The sequence below is a fragment of the Crotalus tigris genome, unplaced genomic scaffold (assembly GCF_016545835.1).
Source record: "Crotalus tigris isolate CLP2741 ecotype Arizona unplaced genomic scaffold, ASM1654583v1 scf7180000024303.721469, whole genome shotgun sequence".
NCBI classification, from domain to species: Eukaryota; Metazoa; Chordata; class Lepidosauria; order Squamata; family Viperidae; genus Crotalus; species Crotalus tigris.
In genome coordinates, this window is record NW_024100475.1 from 614,386 (window position 1) to 631,681 (window position 17,296).

General features: G+C 41.0%; 1 protein-coding gene across 1 annotated transcript; it reads right to left on the reverse strand.

Moving 5' to 3' along the window:
* Positions 1-807: 807 nt before the first annotated feature.
* LOC120299623 (homeobox protein CDX-4-like) lies at positions 808-16,247 on the reverse strand. Its single transcript, XM_039324606.1, has 3 exons — positions 15,815-16,247; positions 4,679-4,824; positions 808-2,334 (listed from the first exon to the last, which is right to left on the reverse strand). Exons 1-3 carry the CDS (start codon positions 16,215-16,217, stop codon positions 2,068-2,070), a joined length of 816 nt encoding a protein of 271 aa, XP_039180540.1. The 5' UTR covers positions 16,218-16,247; the 3' UTR covers positions 808-2,067.
* Positions 16,248-17,296: the final 1,049 nt, after the last annotated feature.

The window sequence follows — 17,296 nt, forward strand, 5'->3', positions numbered from 1 at the left end:
AGGGGAATTCAGTGGAGAAAGCAATTATGTTAGGAAGAGTTGGTGATAAAAGGAAAGTACATGCAAAGAACATTAGCAACTTGGAATCACAAAATGGATATTTTCAAAGACCATTTATATACTACTAAAAGTATCATTGTGCTTATCTATTTGTAACCCTCATTAGCCCAAATGATGCATTACACAGCAACAGTTTTTGAATCAAGGTATGTAAAACCTGCTAACTTAAAGAATAATTTAAAAAAATCTGGCTCAACTACTCCTGGGGAATTAAAATGTTCAGTTTTATTTGCAAAGGTATAGCAAAGGTCATGTGCATGACCAGTAAGTTACTGGGGAAGCCAGTAGGAAGTCAGAAGTCATTCTAGCTCCTACTGCTTTTTTGCCCACCCATGTCTGTCTGGTCATCTGCTTAGGTAAGTAAATATTGATCTATTATTGAAGTTCAGTACCACTACAATTATTTTTCTGCTTATGAGGTATGCTGTTCCTAGATAACCACAGACCATTCAGCATTGGGGCAAAAGAATATAGTCAATCTAAAATTTAATTTTCATTCTGATCGCATCAGACCTCATGGCCTTTCTCCCAAAGGACGACTCAACGGGTCACAGAATTCTCTAGCATTAGTACAAAATCCATACTCCTGAACTTCCAAATGCAACTTTGAACTAGATCTGAAGTCCAACTATAAAAGTCTTGTTTGTGTCCTACCAATGAGGCACAATCTTTCATTGCATGGGCCAATAACTACCAACCAGGAAACTGTTCCTGACTTCAAACAAAATAAGAATGGTAGTCCTCACGTTTACCCAATTTTCCTGAAAGATACTTGGCGTGAATTTGGGTGTCTTTGGAAAACTCGCAGGAAGAATCGGGGTGATGGTGCCTCTTTTGAATAAAAAAATTGGGAGAGATTTCTCACATAATCTCAAACTCTCTACTTTCTGCGACGGTACTTTGTACTCCAGACATAGAGCAAAAATTGCTCACCAATCTGTCAAACAACATTTGTGGTCTTCCCCAGAAGATTTGTTTAACACTTGAGATGGTCTTGAAACTCGGTGGCCCACTTGCTGTTAAAAATTGGGCAATGCTTGAAAAGTGTACTACTCTTACAGTTAGACAGGAATCCGTCTCAGAAGACCTCTAGGGGAAAGCATTCTGGGTTAGGAATCTCAATTTAACAATGTGATTTTCAAGAAGCCATAAAATAATAACTCTGGTTGATCAGCAAATTTGTTTAATGGTGTCAGATATCTGTGTATTTTTGAGCATTAAAATCCAGCATTCGGATGAGCCAGCCCCACACCAAATCAAACTGAATATTATGATTGATTAAAAAAAATAGTGCAAATTGGGCCCATTTGCGTCATGTTCTTAACTTTTATAGTTTATATCAGTGGTGGTGAAAGCAAGGAGCTTAAAGAATTCCAGAGCCTCATCTCCATCTTCTCAATCCCTAGATGAGTTGTTTTTCAAACAGACGTCACTCCCTCCCAACATATTTCTTTGTGATAAAGACTAGAATCTTAGGGTATATATATATATATAAAAATAGAAAAGCTATGATTCACAGCAGGTTGTGCTTTGTGCTTTCTTCCACATCAGATTCCAGCACCATCTCTCTTCTTCTGCAAAACAGGAGTTGTAGTAGGCCCAACCCTGACAATATGTTATGCTAGTGTGGTATTTCTTTTGACATCGTATCTTCACCCTGTGACCCAATACAAAATACAAAAGAGAGGTTGAAGTGGCGGTGTGTGAAAACTTCCAGTCTCCAGTCAAACAAAGTGCAGGACCACCAGTACAGAAGCAGGACAGGTGTTCTGCTGCCTCCATCCAGCATAACTTTGCAACCCAGAGCTCTTGGTTTACCCTCCCCCCAGGTATCACAGGACCTCTTGTCCAAAATGGCTATGTGGTCACCAAGCTTTGGTGGAAAGTCCTCTGTCTTTTGCAAAGGGCCGTGGGGAAGCCAGGTGTGGGAATTGTAGTGCCAACAGCTCTGTTGGCTCCACTGCAAAGGCCCTTGTGTTGTTGTGTTCTTGACTTGGTAGAAAGTCCTCACTGAGAGACCACAACTCTTGTAATCGTTCCGTTGTGCTGAAGGCCATTCATGGAAATAAGAGGAGGAGGAGGAGGGAGCGGGGCTGGCGGTGGAAACAAAGTGCCCGCCATTTCTGAGTGAGTCTGTGGGTCCTGAACTGGAATAGGGCTCAAGGAACCAGAGTCACTCTGGATGGAGGCCAGGCTGCCTCCATCAAAAGTGGTCATTTTTTTCTTCATTAGTTTCCTTTCTTTGGCTCTGCGATTTTGGAACCAGATTTTCACCTGCAAGAGCAAAACAGAGAAGGGGGGGAAAAAAGAGTTTCCGTTACTTCACATTGGGAGCCTTAAAGACGGGGAAAGTCTTAAGCAATACTAGGCTGCATTAGAGAGAGAGAGAGAGAGAGAGAGAGAGAGAGAGAGAGAGAGAGAGAGAGAGAGAGAGAGAGAGAGAGAGAGAGAGAGTCAAGATCAATGAAGTGTTAATACTACTTTATAAAGCCTTGGTAAGACCCCATTTGGAATTCAGCATTCAGTTTTGGTCGCCACAATATAAACAAGATGCTGAGACTCTGGAAAGAGGGCAGAGAAGAGCAACAAAGTTGATTAGGGAGCTGGAGGCTAAAACATATGTAGAACAGTTGCAGGAATTGGGTATGTCTAGTCCAGGGGTCCTCAACCTTGGCAACTTTAAGACTTGTGGACTTCAACTCCCAGAATTCCTCAGCCAGCAAAGGGAGTTGAAGTCCACAAGTCTTAAAGTTGCCAAGGTTGAGGACCCCTGGTCTAGTCTAATGAAAAGAAGGACTAGGACTGACATGATGCGGATTTTCCAAAGCACCAAAAGGGAAGGCAAGGAACAATGGATGGAAAGTTATCAAGGAAAGAAGCAACTTAGAACCAAGGGGAAACTTCCTGACAGTGAAAACAACCAACCAGTGGAACAGCTTGGTTGTGGGTGCTCCATCACTGGAGGGTTGTTTTTTTAAAGAGGAGACTGGAAAGCCATTTGTCTGAAATAGTATAGGGTTTCTTGCTTGAGCAGGGTTGGATTAGAAGACCTACAAGATCCCTTCCAATTCTGTTATTCTATGATTTCTGAGATTTATTCTTGACCCAACACCCCTTAGTGAAACTAGCCCCTAGGAAGTAAGTCAAGGCCAATATTGTGTCCCTGCAGAGAAATACAGGTAGTCCTCAACCTAAGACCACAATTAAGCCCAAAATTTCTGTTGCTAAGTGAGACATTTGTCGAGTGAGTTTTGCCCCATTTTATGACCTTTCTTGCCACAGTTGTTAAGTGAATCATTGCAAGTATCAAGTTAGTGGCATGGTTGTTAAATGAATCTGGCTGCCCCCCTCGTTGGAAGGAGCTTTTCAAAATCTGAGTGACCAAAAACTTGATGAGCACGGGGGAATATGCTGCTCGTAGCCATTCTAATCCAGTCAATAATTACATTTTCTATCAGGGCTGGATTAAGGCCAACAGATGCCTTAAGCACAGCCCAACAATGGTGCTTAAGGGGAGCAAAACTTCCAGGCAGGGCTTGAGATGGGAAATAAATGTGACATCTGATGCCACCTGCAAGCTAAGCATTTAAACTTTATTTCAGCATTGAGCCAGTTATGCAGATTGAAGTCTAAGCAGTTAACAAAAAAATTAACAAAAGTTGAGTGTAGTAATGAAACAGTGATGGGCGTGATAGCTAGAGGAAATATCTCTGTGGGGCTACCTTCCCTTGGGGCACTAAGCATGGGCTTAATGGCTAATCCAGGAAGCTAAGCATTTAAACTTTATTTCAGCATTGAGCCAGTTATGCAGATTGAAGTCTAAGCAGTTAACAAAAAAATTAACAAAAGTTGAGTGTAGTAATGAAACAGTGATGGGCGTGATAGCTAGAGGAAATATCTCTGTGGGGCTACCTTCCCTTGGGGCACTAAGCATGGGCTTAATGGCTAATCCAGGGCTGCTTTTAATCATTTATCTATAAAAAGGACCACAGGAAAAGCACAGATTGCCTTGAATCTGCAAAGGCCCTAATACAGTGGTGGCGAACCTATGGCACAGGTGCCAGAGGTGGCACTCAGAGCCCTCTCTGTGGGCACGCGCATTGTAGCCCCAGTCCTAGGCCTTCAGCTGGGTTTTATAAAACCTTTTTGCTTTAACCTCTGCCACCATGTGCAAAAAAAAAAAAAAAGGTTCAATCAGTCAATTTCAACATGCCCAGCCAATTGGCCACGCCCAGCCAATGGGCCTCACCCACCCGGCACTCGACAATGCATAAGTGGATTTTGGGTTGCAGTTTGAGCACTCAGTCTCTAAAAAGTTCGCCATCACTGCCCTAATATTTGTAGCTCAGGGCTAACCCTGGTAGTCTCTGAGCTTGTTGCTCTGTTGCTTTTCATAACCCAGCTAGGCGACATCGTTAGTGCTAGCAGACATGTCTGCAAGAAAATTGCCAAGCTCAGAGAGAGAGAGAGAGAGAGAGAGAGAGAGAGAGAGAGAGAGAGAGAACGAGCACCAAGGACCTCAGGGGACATTTGCTCCATGTTTTCCCCATCCACCCAAGTGGTCCTCTGCTCTGAATTGGACAGAAGCCCCGATACACGTAGGTCGCGGATGCTCTACCTGTCTCTCAGAAAGTCTTAGGTTTGCAGCGAGTTCAGACTTCCTTCGGATAGTGATGTATCTGCTGTAGTGAAACTCCTTCTCTAGTTCCAACCTCTGATGATCTGTGTATACCACCCGGTATTTCTCTCTTGTTCTTGTTTTACCTGTTGAAAAGAGAAAGAAGGAAAAGTTTGCATTTGCTCCTGAAATCATGAACCTGTCTAATCCAGGCTTTGGCTAAACCAGATAATGAAGACACACGTATGCTGGAAAACACTAGCACACCTACTTTTGCTAAGCCTGTTTTCCAAGCAGCATTATAAATAATGCCATGTATGAAAAATTACTATTCATTCTTTATATTGCTATGAAGAATACATGCACTGTATGTAAGTGTACTGTATGTACACTGAGGGTTTATGCACTGGAGACAAATTGCTTGTGTGTTCAATCACACTTGGCCGATAAAGAATATTCCAATTCCAATATAAATAATACTATTGACAAAGCACCTCTGGTCTAATTCTCATGCTTCAAAAATGATTTGGAAGAAGTACTTTGTATGAACCCAGCATCTCACTGCTACTCATTAATGCCACTCCTTTGTTTTATAGACTTCTGTGCAAGCTTACAAAAACATGCTGCTGTTTTAAAAGTGACATTCGTGGAATGAGTTGGTTTCTCAAAGCAGTGGTTGCTGATTTCCCACCCATGAAGAATTCTTGGCAAAAGTCAGATTGCCTTAAGAAATGGCAGAGAGATGCCACAATTGCATGAGAATCAGAGTTTTTTTCAATCATTTTCAAAGTGTGCATATAACCATATCAGCTGGGTCAGGGATAAGAAAGCATATTCAAGCACATTTTGGTTTTGCTCTACAGGCATCCTTACCCATAACTTCCAAAACCATTAAAAGCTTGCAAAAACATTCCCTAGTTCATCTGCAAATACTGATTGTGGTAGGTTTCTAGAGACGAGAAAGAAGTAGATTGTGGCCAACAGCAATTATTACAAGGCCATCAGAATTTAGATGGGCAGACATTTTGTGCTGGAAATATTAGCCATGCATGAATGTGTTCCTGGCCTGTAAACATGTCATTTTACACTAAACCTGAAGGACAGCCCTGGCCCCTTGTCTTAATGGAAGTCTTTCTCAGGCTGATCTTCAGAAGTATTAGACCACATCTTCAACCCTTTTGGTTTACGGGAATAATAGAGATAGTCCAGAATATTGAAAGGTCCACCCCAAAACAATGCAAAAAAACACAAAAGCCTAACTGGCCAGAACCTGTTGGGCACTCACTGAATTTGCCAGCACACTGAATTTTTGTAGGACTGATACTTATAATAGGCAGCTGTACATTAGGAGAGTGATCTAGGCAACCAGAAACCCAAAGATAAATATAGGTAGAGGGGAGATAAGTCATGAGTTGGGATCTTTTGCTTAAAGGTCCTGCCTTTTGAAAGTAACAATAGATGCCAGCCTTACTATGAAAGATTGTATTTATAGGAATTCCATTTTGTTCATATGTCAGAATTACAGATACCTTTTAGAAAGAGAAATATGCTTTGACTGTTTACCTTTGGAGAAAATGACCGAACCGATAATATCTTAAGAACGTAATTTTGGTTTCAGTAATTTTCACAAAGCAGCACAAATGATCTGCCACTGAAATAGCCTTCTTCTGTTTGGTAGACATAGGCATCTGGTAGAGACCATGTATATCACAACATTACACAAATAACATGCCCATATGACATTTGTGTGATGATGTGACTTTCTTACCCTGAATCAGGAACTTTGTGGCAGAGAGAGTCAAGCTACTTTTCCAAAGCACCAGAAAGCAAAATAAATAAATAAAAATAAAAATAAACCTCTTAAAGTTCTTCCTTTTAAAAACAGAGGAACCAAACAGGCATTGAAACAGAGGCTGGGAAGTAGAATATGAGGATATACCAAGGCTAAAAAGAATAGTTTGTTTTTTTTTAGTGAGATGGGAGAAGTTAGGAAAGGAGAGGGGTGCGCCCTGGACTGGAATGTGTAATGGGAATTTGTTAAAGGAATGGTGGAAGACCCATTTAAAGGGATCTTTTGTAATCAGTGAGAATCAGGTTGTTGACTCTGAACAAAACAACTCGCCAGGTGTTTTAAAACCCAGACCTGTTTTAAGGATGCTCCAGTTATTCTAGCAGTCTGAGGCTCTGCCTTGCTCTTTGGGGTGGGGTGGGGGAGCAGATTTCCCCTTGGCCATAAAATTCACAGAGCATTTTTTAGGAACACAATAAAAGGGCCTCTTTATTTGCTGTGAAAACCATCAGTCTTTCCGGCAATATAACTGCTAAAGAAAAGGAACAGAAGCCAGGATGCATATCAAAGCCCCCCCTTCCCCCCCCAAAAAAAAATGTGTCAAAAGAAGGTCTGTTGCTTGATATGGCAGATCAGCCCCTGGTCTGAAGACAATGGAATCAAGGAACAAGGCAGAGCAAGATGAGGTTCCTGAACCTCACACCTAGTTTATAAAGAAAATAAATTAACATTCAAATTGCCCCTGGTTTCCCCTGTCTTCTCTGCTTGAGCCTAGCTCCTGTTTTACATCAGGGCTGGCATCTTCCTGGTCACAGGAATTTGTGAATTGGTCCACGTCTGTGAATTCAGCAGGACAACAAAGTCAGCTGAGCTTTGCCTCCCCGTTTGGAAATTCCATCCCTTTCCAGGCGAAGGAGCTTCAAAGGGTTGAGGAGAGGTCCACCAACAGCCTTTCGCCAGCCTGGCGTCTTCTAGGTGGGCTCCACTATGGTGAGGGAGAAGGTTTCTGTCTCTGGAGAAACCCGAGTGGAAAGAGGAAGCCAAATGGGACAAGGTCTTGAAGGCAACCGAGGATGAGGGATATTGTGGCTCTTTACAGTGTTTCTCAACCTTGACAATTTTAAGGCATGTGGACTTCAACTCCCAGAATTCCACAGCCAGCAAACGCTGCTTGAGGGTGCTAGGTTGGGGAAGGCTAAGCTTCCCCAGACAAGATTTTGAAAGGAGCTGGGCATACTTTTTCTGAGGGGCCCTTGATTTTCTCTCAGCTTGGTTGTTTTCTCGCAGACGTTTCATTACCCAAACTAGGTAACATCACCTGTGCATTTTGTTTCATGACTAGACCTTCATAATCCTTCTCTCAGTTCACGATTCTCAACACTTTTGATGAGTCTCTACCTTGATAGGGCAACATTCTTTTATTTCTACCATTCCATACAAGTTTTGAAAACTTCCAGACTTCTAAGATTTTGAGCTGCTGGAGGAACAGCAGAGTAGAAATACAAGACATGAATAAAGAAATGGGTGAAGACTTGTAGGGAATGGTCTTCCAGGTCTCTCAAGAGTGGCCTATTTCTCCCTGTCTGAAACTGGACGTTTCTTCAAAGGGCCTTCCAAAGCAAGATACTGTAGGTAGAGACTGGACTAAGGGCCCTTTCAGTAGCAGCAACCTGAAGGCTCAAAAACGGTCAAGATGGTGACTGCAATTGCATGATCACAGCCCAAACTCCTCATTTATGAAGTAACCTAAACCTAAGCCAGGGGTCTTCAAACGTGGCAACTTTAAGACTTGTGGGCTTCAACTCCCAGAATTCCTTGATTTCACAAGTCTTAAAGTTGCCACGTTTGAAGACCCCTGGCCTAAGTCTAAACCTAAGCTTAACCCTTAAGATATCCCCATTTTTCAGTTATGGCTTTTTTGCTCTGGAATTGGCTTAGCAGAGATATTTAACTGGTTGAATCATATTTTTTAGTTATCAAAGGCTTTTTAGTGCAGCCTTTAATTGCTCCCATTTAGACTCCTTTTGATGTTTTTGAACAATTGACTGCAGATGAGGGTTCGTAGTTTGCTCTGATTTCCTCAGTAATTAGTTTGTAACAGTGATAACTTTTTTGCTGTGTATCTATGAATAGTATGATGTCTTGCAAATTTTCATTTAAACTGAAGAATATTTTAAAGGATTTAAAATAAGCCAAATCAAAATTAAATTAGTTGGGTATTTCCCTCCCATTTTAGTTTTTACTTTCAATCTTAAATGATTGGTAATATATTCATGGAATCCTAGTAGTCTGTAAAATTTTATCCATGAATTTTTTAAATTGGGTGTTGGCCAGGATTGCCTGGCAATCAAAAAGTGTCTGACATTTTTGTGTGTTCATGTTGTTTTAGAAAATTATCTCAAGATCTGACAATAACCCTATCAGGTAGGACACTACTGAATTTTAAACCTCATTTTGCATGGAATTTATCCATTTAGAGAGAATTCTAAAATCATTAGAATAAGATCTGAATGTGGATTTTCGTACAATGTATATGTACATTTTTCATTTGTAATTCCACCTTTTACCTACTAGATGTATAAGATAATTAATGCAAAAATTAAAAAAATATCACAAATGTTCAGATATAGAAGGACTGTAGAATAATGTAGTGCAAAATATCCCAGGGTTATGTCTGATAAAATACATTATTGGCTAAGATTATGAACTCCAAGGTACAAATAACCAATTTGGAATTTAGACTGATCATGGATTGCAATAAAGTTCTCTCTTCTCTTCTCTCCTCTCTCTCCTACTCTACTCTACATTCTCTCCTACTCTGCTCTTTCTTACTCTACTTTCTCATTTTAAATGACTGGGATTACACATCATGAATTTTGTTTGGCTTTGGCTTAGTGTGTTGTATGAATCCAGATTTGGTGGCTTGAAGGCTTTTAAACCAACAGCTAAGAGAATGAAGAGACAAATCATGTCTGTCTAATCATGTTTATTCTATGAAACATATTAAATCTAGAAGCTCTTTTTAAAGGCTATAATTTAATCCGAGGGCAGGAAAAGGTTCCTGTTTAAGTAAAATCAGGCAGGTATTTAGCTTGTTCTTTTGTCTCATCCATGAGAAAAGGTTCCTACTCAAAGGAATTACTGTTTGGTATTGTTCATCTGGCCAGTTTCAGAGATTTTGAATGAATTATGATGAACAGAAATCAAATCACCATTTGTGCTGGAGGACTGAAGATACCAGGCCGGAGAACATGGTTTTAAGTTGTGAAGGTGCTTTTGCTAAAAACTGGGTACCCGCCTTTCTCTAAGGCCTTTAAAGGTTCTTCATGCGCTAAAGCCTGCTTTGTGAAGAGTTAATCTGCACTGGGAGAAACTTCCAAAAACTGTGAATGCACAACTTTGCATATAATGACAGTGTAGGAAAGATTTCAGAGGACTCACATAGGCTTCCCCACCTAACAGTCAGATTACAATGCTCAGAATTCACAGACCTGCAATGCTGACCAAGATTTTTGGGAGTTGTAGTTCAACACATCTGGAAGACACTGGTTCAGAGAAATCTAGTTTAATACTCCAGAGTGGGATAATGGTTCAGGTGTTGGACCAGGGTTCAGATCTGTCTTCAGACATGGGTTTTCAGTGGCTGATGTTGAGGTAGTCCCTCTCAGCTGAGCCTACCTCATAGGCCTACTTTATGGGGATAAAATGGAATTTCCCATTGAAATGAAAATATACAAATGGATCATAGAATCATATCTGAGCTGTAGCCAGCTGGTCATTTGCAAATGTATAAACCCGTCCATTCCTCATCATCCAGTCAGAGCTGAAGAAGCTTTTTGCCTCCTGAAAAGCACCTTTGGGATAACTATGACCTGAATGATGGGGATATCCATAGACATTACTCCAGAGCAAAGTTTTAACCTCTTTTCTACAGCTTTGGATGCACCTGGATCTATTGAGAAAAAACAACCAAGGGGAAAACAGGTGTCGCTGGGATCAATCCTAAGGCAAGTCAGAACAAGATGGGGTGGCATCGTGAAATCGTGGTTATTTTTGTTTAAATTTGTAACTCTCCCAATGAATTTGAGAGTGGGGGAGAGCAAACAAAGGGTTTGGAGAAAAGCTTGACTTCATCGCTGAAGTCCTTTGCTTACCTACATGCATCCTATACTTACCCTAACTCTAACCTTATGCTTACTTCTGGTTAATAATGAGCAAAGCTTTCATCTTATCTCAGTGCCTGTCTTCCTTGAGAATAACAGAATTGGAAGGGACTTTGGAGGTCTTCTAGTCCAACCCCTGACCAAGCAGGAAATTCCAACCCAGGCCATTCCAGACAAATGGCTGTCCAATCTCTTTTTAAAAAACTTCCAGTGATGGAACAGCCAAAACCTCTGGAGGAAAGCCATTCCACTGATTGTTCTCCCTGTTAGGAAATTTCTCCTTAGTTCTAGGTTGGATCTCCCCTTAATAATCTTCTACCCATTACTTCTTTTCCTGCCCTCAGGTGCTTCCTCCCCCCCACTTTTTTTGGTCCATTATAGTCAGTGGCCCAGAAAAACTTGTGAACTCATGTATAACCGATTTATTTTGCTACCTTGCATGACAAGCATTGTCCATCTAATCATTTCAAATTGGGAGTTGCCACAAAGAAGAGGGAGTCAAGCTTTTCTCCAAAGCACCTGAAGGCAAGACAAAAAGCAACGGATGGAAACTAATCAAGGAGGGAACCAGCCTAGAACTAAGGAGAAATTTCCTGACAGTGAGGACAACTAATCAGTGGAACAATCTGCCACCAGAAGTTGTGAATGCTCCAACACTGGAAGTTTTTAAGAAGAGATTGGACAACTATTTGTCTAAAATGGCATGGGGCTTCCTGCCTGAGCAGGGGGTTGGACTAGAAGACCTCCAATGTCCCTTCCAACTATTCTATTCTATTCTATTCCTATTCTATTCTATTCTATTCTAATATCTATTCTGTTCTGTTCTATTCTAATATCTATTCTAATATCTACTCTATTCTATTCTATTCTATTCTATTCTAAATATGGAAATGTATCTTAGATGGAACTTCCCTTTTTGGGGGGTTTGGAACAATTGATTCTCACTGTTCCCACCCAAATGGCCCTGAGAGTACCAATAACAAAATAGGATGATAAAGGAAAGAAGAGGAAAAAAATGCTACTAAGCTAATATTTGTAATGGCATTTCAGTCTGTTTCTTAACTGTTTCTTTGTCAAAATATTTTTTGCTCCCAGAAATGTCTGTCTGTGGACAGGTCAAGCGTGTTTGGTAATGGGCAGCCTACCTCAGTGGAAGTCAGCTTGAAACTTTTGAATCTAACATCTGTCTTCAGAGTGGAGCAGCTGGCATGGTGGGTGCTAAATAAGCCTTCAGAAGCAACTGAATGTCTCAGCAGAGCTTGGCCATCTGCCATGTGCGCACGCAACAGCAACTATAGCAACAGCAACTATAGAAGGAACTTTATGGTCCCTCTTCAAACAACAAGTTATCGCCAAGGTGTTTTGCCATCCTTGAAAAGTCTGTATTATCATCAAAACAATACCTTATGAATATCCTTGTAGGTCACCATGAGACTTGCCATAAACAATTGTGTATTTTTATCATGGTTTGTTGAATAAACCACAACTTTTTAGCAACACACGTAGCCCAAACCAAGGAAACCACATTCCTGCTTAATGGAAGGCATGAATCCAGCCAAAGTTAGGCCAAAATGTGCATTCTTCCTCTTTCAAGGAAGGAGGAACTTCCTCTCCTCAAAAAAAATGTGAGCTGCTTAGAGAAGAGCAGTGGAAGGATCCCAAATATTGAAGCAGCCCTTCTTCTCTGAAAAGCACTTTTTTTTTAGTTTAGAAAAACAAACCCAGTCTAGCCTATGACAGAGGTCCATAAAGTGGTGTTAAGATGTTTGCCTTGCTCTTCTGCATATTAAGACTGGGGTGAATTGTCAGAGCGATTTATTGGCAGCTGGGTTGAGGACCTACAGTATGTAAGAAAGCCCATGTCCCTAGACTTTGGATCTCATTCCCTCAATAGCTCAACCAGGAAGGCTTTGGAAAGTACATTCTATCTATTCATGAAGGGAGACAGGTAAATGGGCTTGAACAATGGCTAACAAGCATATCATCCATGGCTGAAGATGGCAGACATCAGCTTGCTAAGGGAAAGAAACAAGACGTATTCTAGTTATGAATCCACTTGCTCTGATTGAAGGCAGACCTTGAAGAGAAGGCTTCTGGCCCAGGTAGGTTAGATGCTAAGAGCTTCACCAGAATTCACTGTGAGGCTAAAGCTTGACTACTAACCCCTTAGATTTCAAATGATGAAATGGGACCACAAATGTGTATTTATTTGGATCTGTATTGAGGACATTTTCCAGTATTCCAGGGATGACTAGAAGGAACAACTGTCTCTCTGGGCTTGTAACATTCTTATTCAAAGCTCTTCTCTGTCTGCTGCAACACAAAAGTTGGGCCTCCAATTGCACAAGGAAATAAATTCTTATTTGCCATCTAAAGCCTTTCAAAGAGGTGGCCCACCAGCTTCACCAACCACCAACAGGAGTCATAGCCTTATATTTTCTAGAAATATACCAATATTGGTACATTCTGTTAGTCAAAACCCTTCTTTTGATGTGTTCACATCATGCTAAACCCAGGTTAACAAAACACAAATGCACTCTTCACCAAACAAACCATCTTTACCTTCAAGAAAATGAGTCAAGCAAGATGCTAACAGAAAGGTTGAGTTCCCCCCAATATAGTGAAACACAAGCTATCTAACCCTGTTTTAGAGCTTTGTGCGAATCCAGAAGTTCTGCTGTAGCCTCTGGATGCAATTCTCAGAACCATAAAACCCATACTAGCTGGGAATTCTGGGATTTGCAGTCTGAAAGTGCCAGAGAAGGCCAAGTCAAGAAAGAGAATTCAATTATACAGGCAAGTTGTGAACTAGATGCTGCTTTGACTGTCTCTCTGTCTGTCCATTCATCCATTCACCCATGTATCTATGATAATATCAATAGGCTAAATGTATTAGGGGTTTCTATAGGCCATCTTTGGATAACTTAATTCAAACCAGAGTTTTACTTCTTATTATCTGCAGACCCCACCATCTTACCCTATTTGATTTATATGAGAAATTGGAGAGCCACTGTTAAAAACAGTTCTCTAAATTAAGTCTTTTTTTATTATTCAGGAGCTCTCAAGAAAAAATGTTTAAATATTTATTTATAAGTAGTTAGAAACTAATTTGCCTTGAAAACTGCCAGTTTTTGTTCATAATCCTGGTATAATTTATTGCTTTACAACAGTGTTTTTCAAAGTGGGCAACTTTACGATGTGTGGAGCTGAAGTTCCAGAATTGTCCAGCCCCACAAATCCACACATCTTAAAGTTGCCAAGCCTCTCATTGACATCAAGGTGACTAGATTGGAAGTTCTGCAAATCCTTTTTAACACAAATCAAAAACTAGAGATGAGAGACAAGACCAAGTAAGGCACAAGTAACAAAACAGTCTTTGCTAACCCTTTCCCCTCACTCAAATTCCTTCAAATGTCTTTAGAATACTATAATCAGCTTCCAAATGAGGGAGGTTATGAATGCTGAATATAGTAGCTCAAGGCATCTAAAGAAGTGTCATATTTAGTGTATTTAATCAAAATCTGTGAATTTATAAAACTCACATTGTACCGAATCTTATTTAACAACAACAGAATGTTGTGGTTCTCGTGCTACTTTGAACCATGAACTCACCAAACAGCCTGGGGCCACACAACAAATTCAACTGGATATTTTTTTTACTACTGTGACTAAATCTTATCTAGCATATCACATGATATGAAGACAGGTAGAACGTTATGGAGACCTATTACCAGTGCTTTTTTTTTTTTGAAAAAAAAAAAGGTGCCAGAACTCATATATGTCATACAACCCGCCTTGCCTACCCTACAAGGTTCCATCCAAAAAAGGTGCTGGAACTCCATTCTGGGCGTTCTATGACAAAAAAAGCTCTGCCTATTACTAACTGGTTAAAATATACTAATATATTAATCTGGCATTATTTGCATCTGACTAGTTGGTTAATAAAATATTTGCAAGCAAATTACGAAGCTCAGCCCCAAGAACTCCACAGCTAAGCCCTGAGCTACATCTATTCTATATTTTAATATTAGCCTTAATGCAGCTGTAACTAATTCTCTTATTACCTGCTCTAGTTTTAGCATCAAGGGAAACAATTTTCCAGAATGTCTGAGGCGCAGTTTTATAAAATCATGTGCAATCTCTTTCTCCTGCCTTCTTGGTTAAATCCATTGTTATTAACATACTGGAGGGTACTCTATCAAGAGATCAAACGTCTTTTCTGCTTCTTAGATTCTTGCATTCTGAGGGGCGTCTAGCCTGCTATGCAAGAGACCCTTTTATCCTGAGCACCCATTTGAAATGTTAATGGCGGTTAGCCTGGAAATGAACCCAGGTGAGTGGGATCCTTGCTGTAAAAGTCCCTCTGGTGACCGAAATCTTTCCATGCCCGCAAGCCTTGCTCCTTAAATGTCAGTTCGGTCCTGCTGTCATGCAAATAAATTTTAAGAGGTGTAAAGTTCACCATTCTGGGTTGATTTCAAGTGCAGGGGGCTGATGCAGACTCACAGGTATTTAGAGGAAGCTTTGAAATAAAGGAGACTATCTGTAGCTCAGGGCTGAACCCAGGGGGTCCTCTGTGCTCTCTGAGCTTGCTTGTTTTCTCGCAGATGTTTCCTTATCCAAGCCAGGTAACCTCATCACTGCTAATAAGGCTACCTAGTTTGGGTAATGAAACATCTGCAAGACAACAGAGAGCACCGAGGACCCCTCAAGCTTTGAAATAAAGAGGATTGTGGTGAAGATTGTAATGTGCATTGTGTATGGCAAGAAAACAGTGTTGGTCTGCAGGAGTGCCAAAATCAGCCTTTTTTTCTGATTTATTCCTGAGCTGCAGTGCCAGAAGGATTGTTTAGCTGGTTTGCATTCAAGCCTCCAAATCCTGACTTTTTCCGGAGCAGATCCCACTCGGTGCCACAGCAATTCTATCCCTTATCTGGTATCAGGAGCTGAAGGTTTTTTGTTTTCCAAAAAGTCAATTTCTTCCTCTTCCAACCCATTTTTCCGTATTCACCCTTCCCCTTAAAGGAGCCTTTTTTAATGAATACATCATGTGATCATTTGCCAGGAGAACCAGATGAGAAAACCCCACTTCAGTTTGGGATAATGTGTCCCTTTGGTTTCAGAAAGTGGCCAGCACCAGGAAAGGCTTTGGAGAGGGGGGGGGGGGTTAGGCTGCCAACATACCTGTTGAAGTAGATTGGGCTGTTTTCCTCATCCATTCGTAGGAGCCGTGCCGCTGGTTGAGGGGAGGAGAATTTGCCTCGGAATTCATGGTGTCCAGAGAAGGTAAAGTCAGAGAACCAGCAGGATTCAGGGAACTGTAATCAGCAGAAGAGAAGGAGACTTGTCCAGGAGAAGACCTGTTGATCTGGGTGGAAGTTATGGTGCTGGAGGTTCCTAGGCCATAAGCACCCCAATCCTCCCTGGGCAGCCCGTAATGTGTCCCCCATGTCCCTGAAGATTGTCCACGATTCTCCATACTTTGGGGATGATGGTATCCTATGTAATCTACATAAGGTGTAGAAGAAGGAAAGTTTTGTGCTGGTAGATTGCTGCTGCCGTTGCATCGTACAGAACCTGGATACATCCTGGCTTCTTTTTCCAAAATATAACTCACATAGATGAAGTTCATCCCCTGGTTTCTTCTTGGCCAGGCATCCTGCTCCCTGTGGGAGGGGAGGCTGATTTCACACGTCCTCTTCTCTCTCCCTCTCTCTCTTTTTCAAGCCTAAACCTAGAGTGGCTTTGCCGACGATTCAGGAGGTGTCTTTACTACCCATCCTTGACAATAGGATCCCCGGTGCTGGGCTAGCAGTGGATTGAGGTTCTGCCTAATGTCAAAGATAACTGGCTACTCCCAACCATTTGCATTCAAATGAAGGGTTGGTCATCCTGCAACCCCACCTTAGAGTTGGCTTGCTGATTTCTCATGGAGCCTTCCAGCCCTGGGCCAGGCACGGATTCAGTGTGTTTGTTCTGGGAATCTTGGGAAAAACAAAGTACAACTAACTCCAGGCTAAGTCATAATGTGATTTCTTTGATTTGGGATTATTTATTAGGGTTGTGTGTCATCCATCTCATCTAGAGGCAATTCTGAGTGACTTGCCAACATTAAAACCAGTATCCGTTAAAGGGATAAACCAATAAATCACAATAATAATGAGAGTTTATCAGTAAAAGATGGGAGGAAAAGGGAGCGCGAAAATTAGCATTGTATAGGAATCCAGTCAATGTGGTTTGTAACTCGTTGGTCATCATTGTAGGTGAGCTTTTAAACTTATTCAATATTCCTCTCATTCCAGATGTGATAGATCTTTATGTCACAAAGAGCAAAAGCTTTTAATTGTAGATAGATGATCCTATGTTCAATTGCAATTAATGGCACAGCTCAACAGTTGAATGAATGTGTGCATGGAAAGGCATTTATCTGCAATTTCATGAAAAGATGTCATAAAATTATTTTTAATGAAAGAAATAAGGAAGAATTTAAGGTACATCTGGCAGACAAAGCTTGTGATTAAAAAAACAAAAGAAAGTTATGACACAAACCATTTCATCCTCTTCATTCTTCAGGGTTATAGCAGCTGATTTGTATTCTCCGAGAAGTTGGAGAAAAATATTGGGGTGTAAAATGTTTTGACACTGTTTCTTGATGAGCAACCAAAA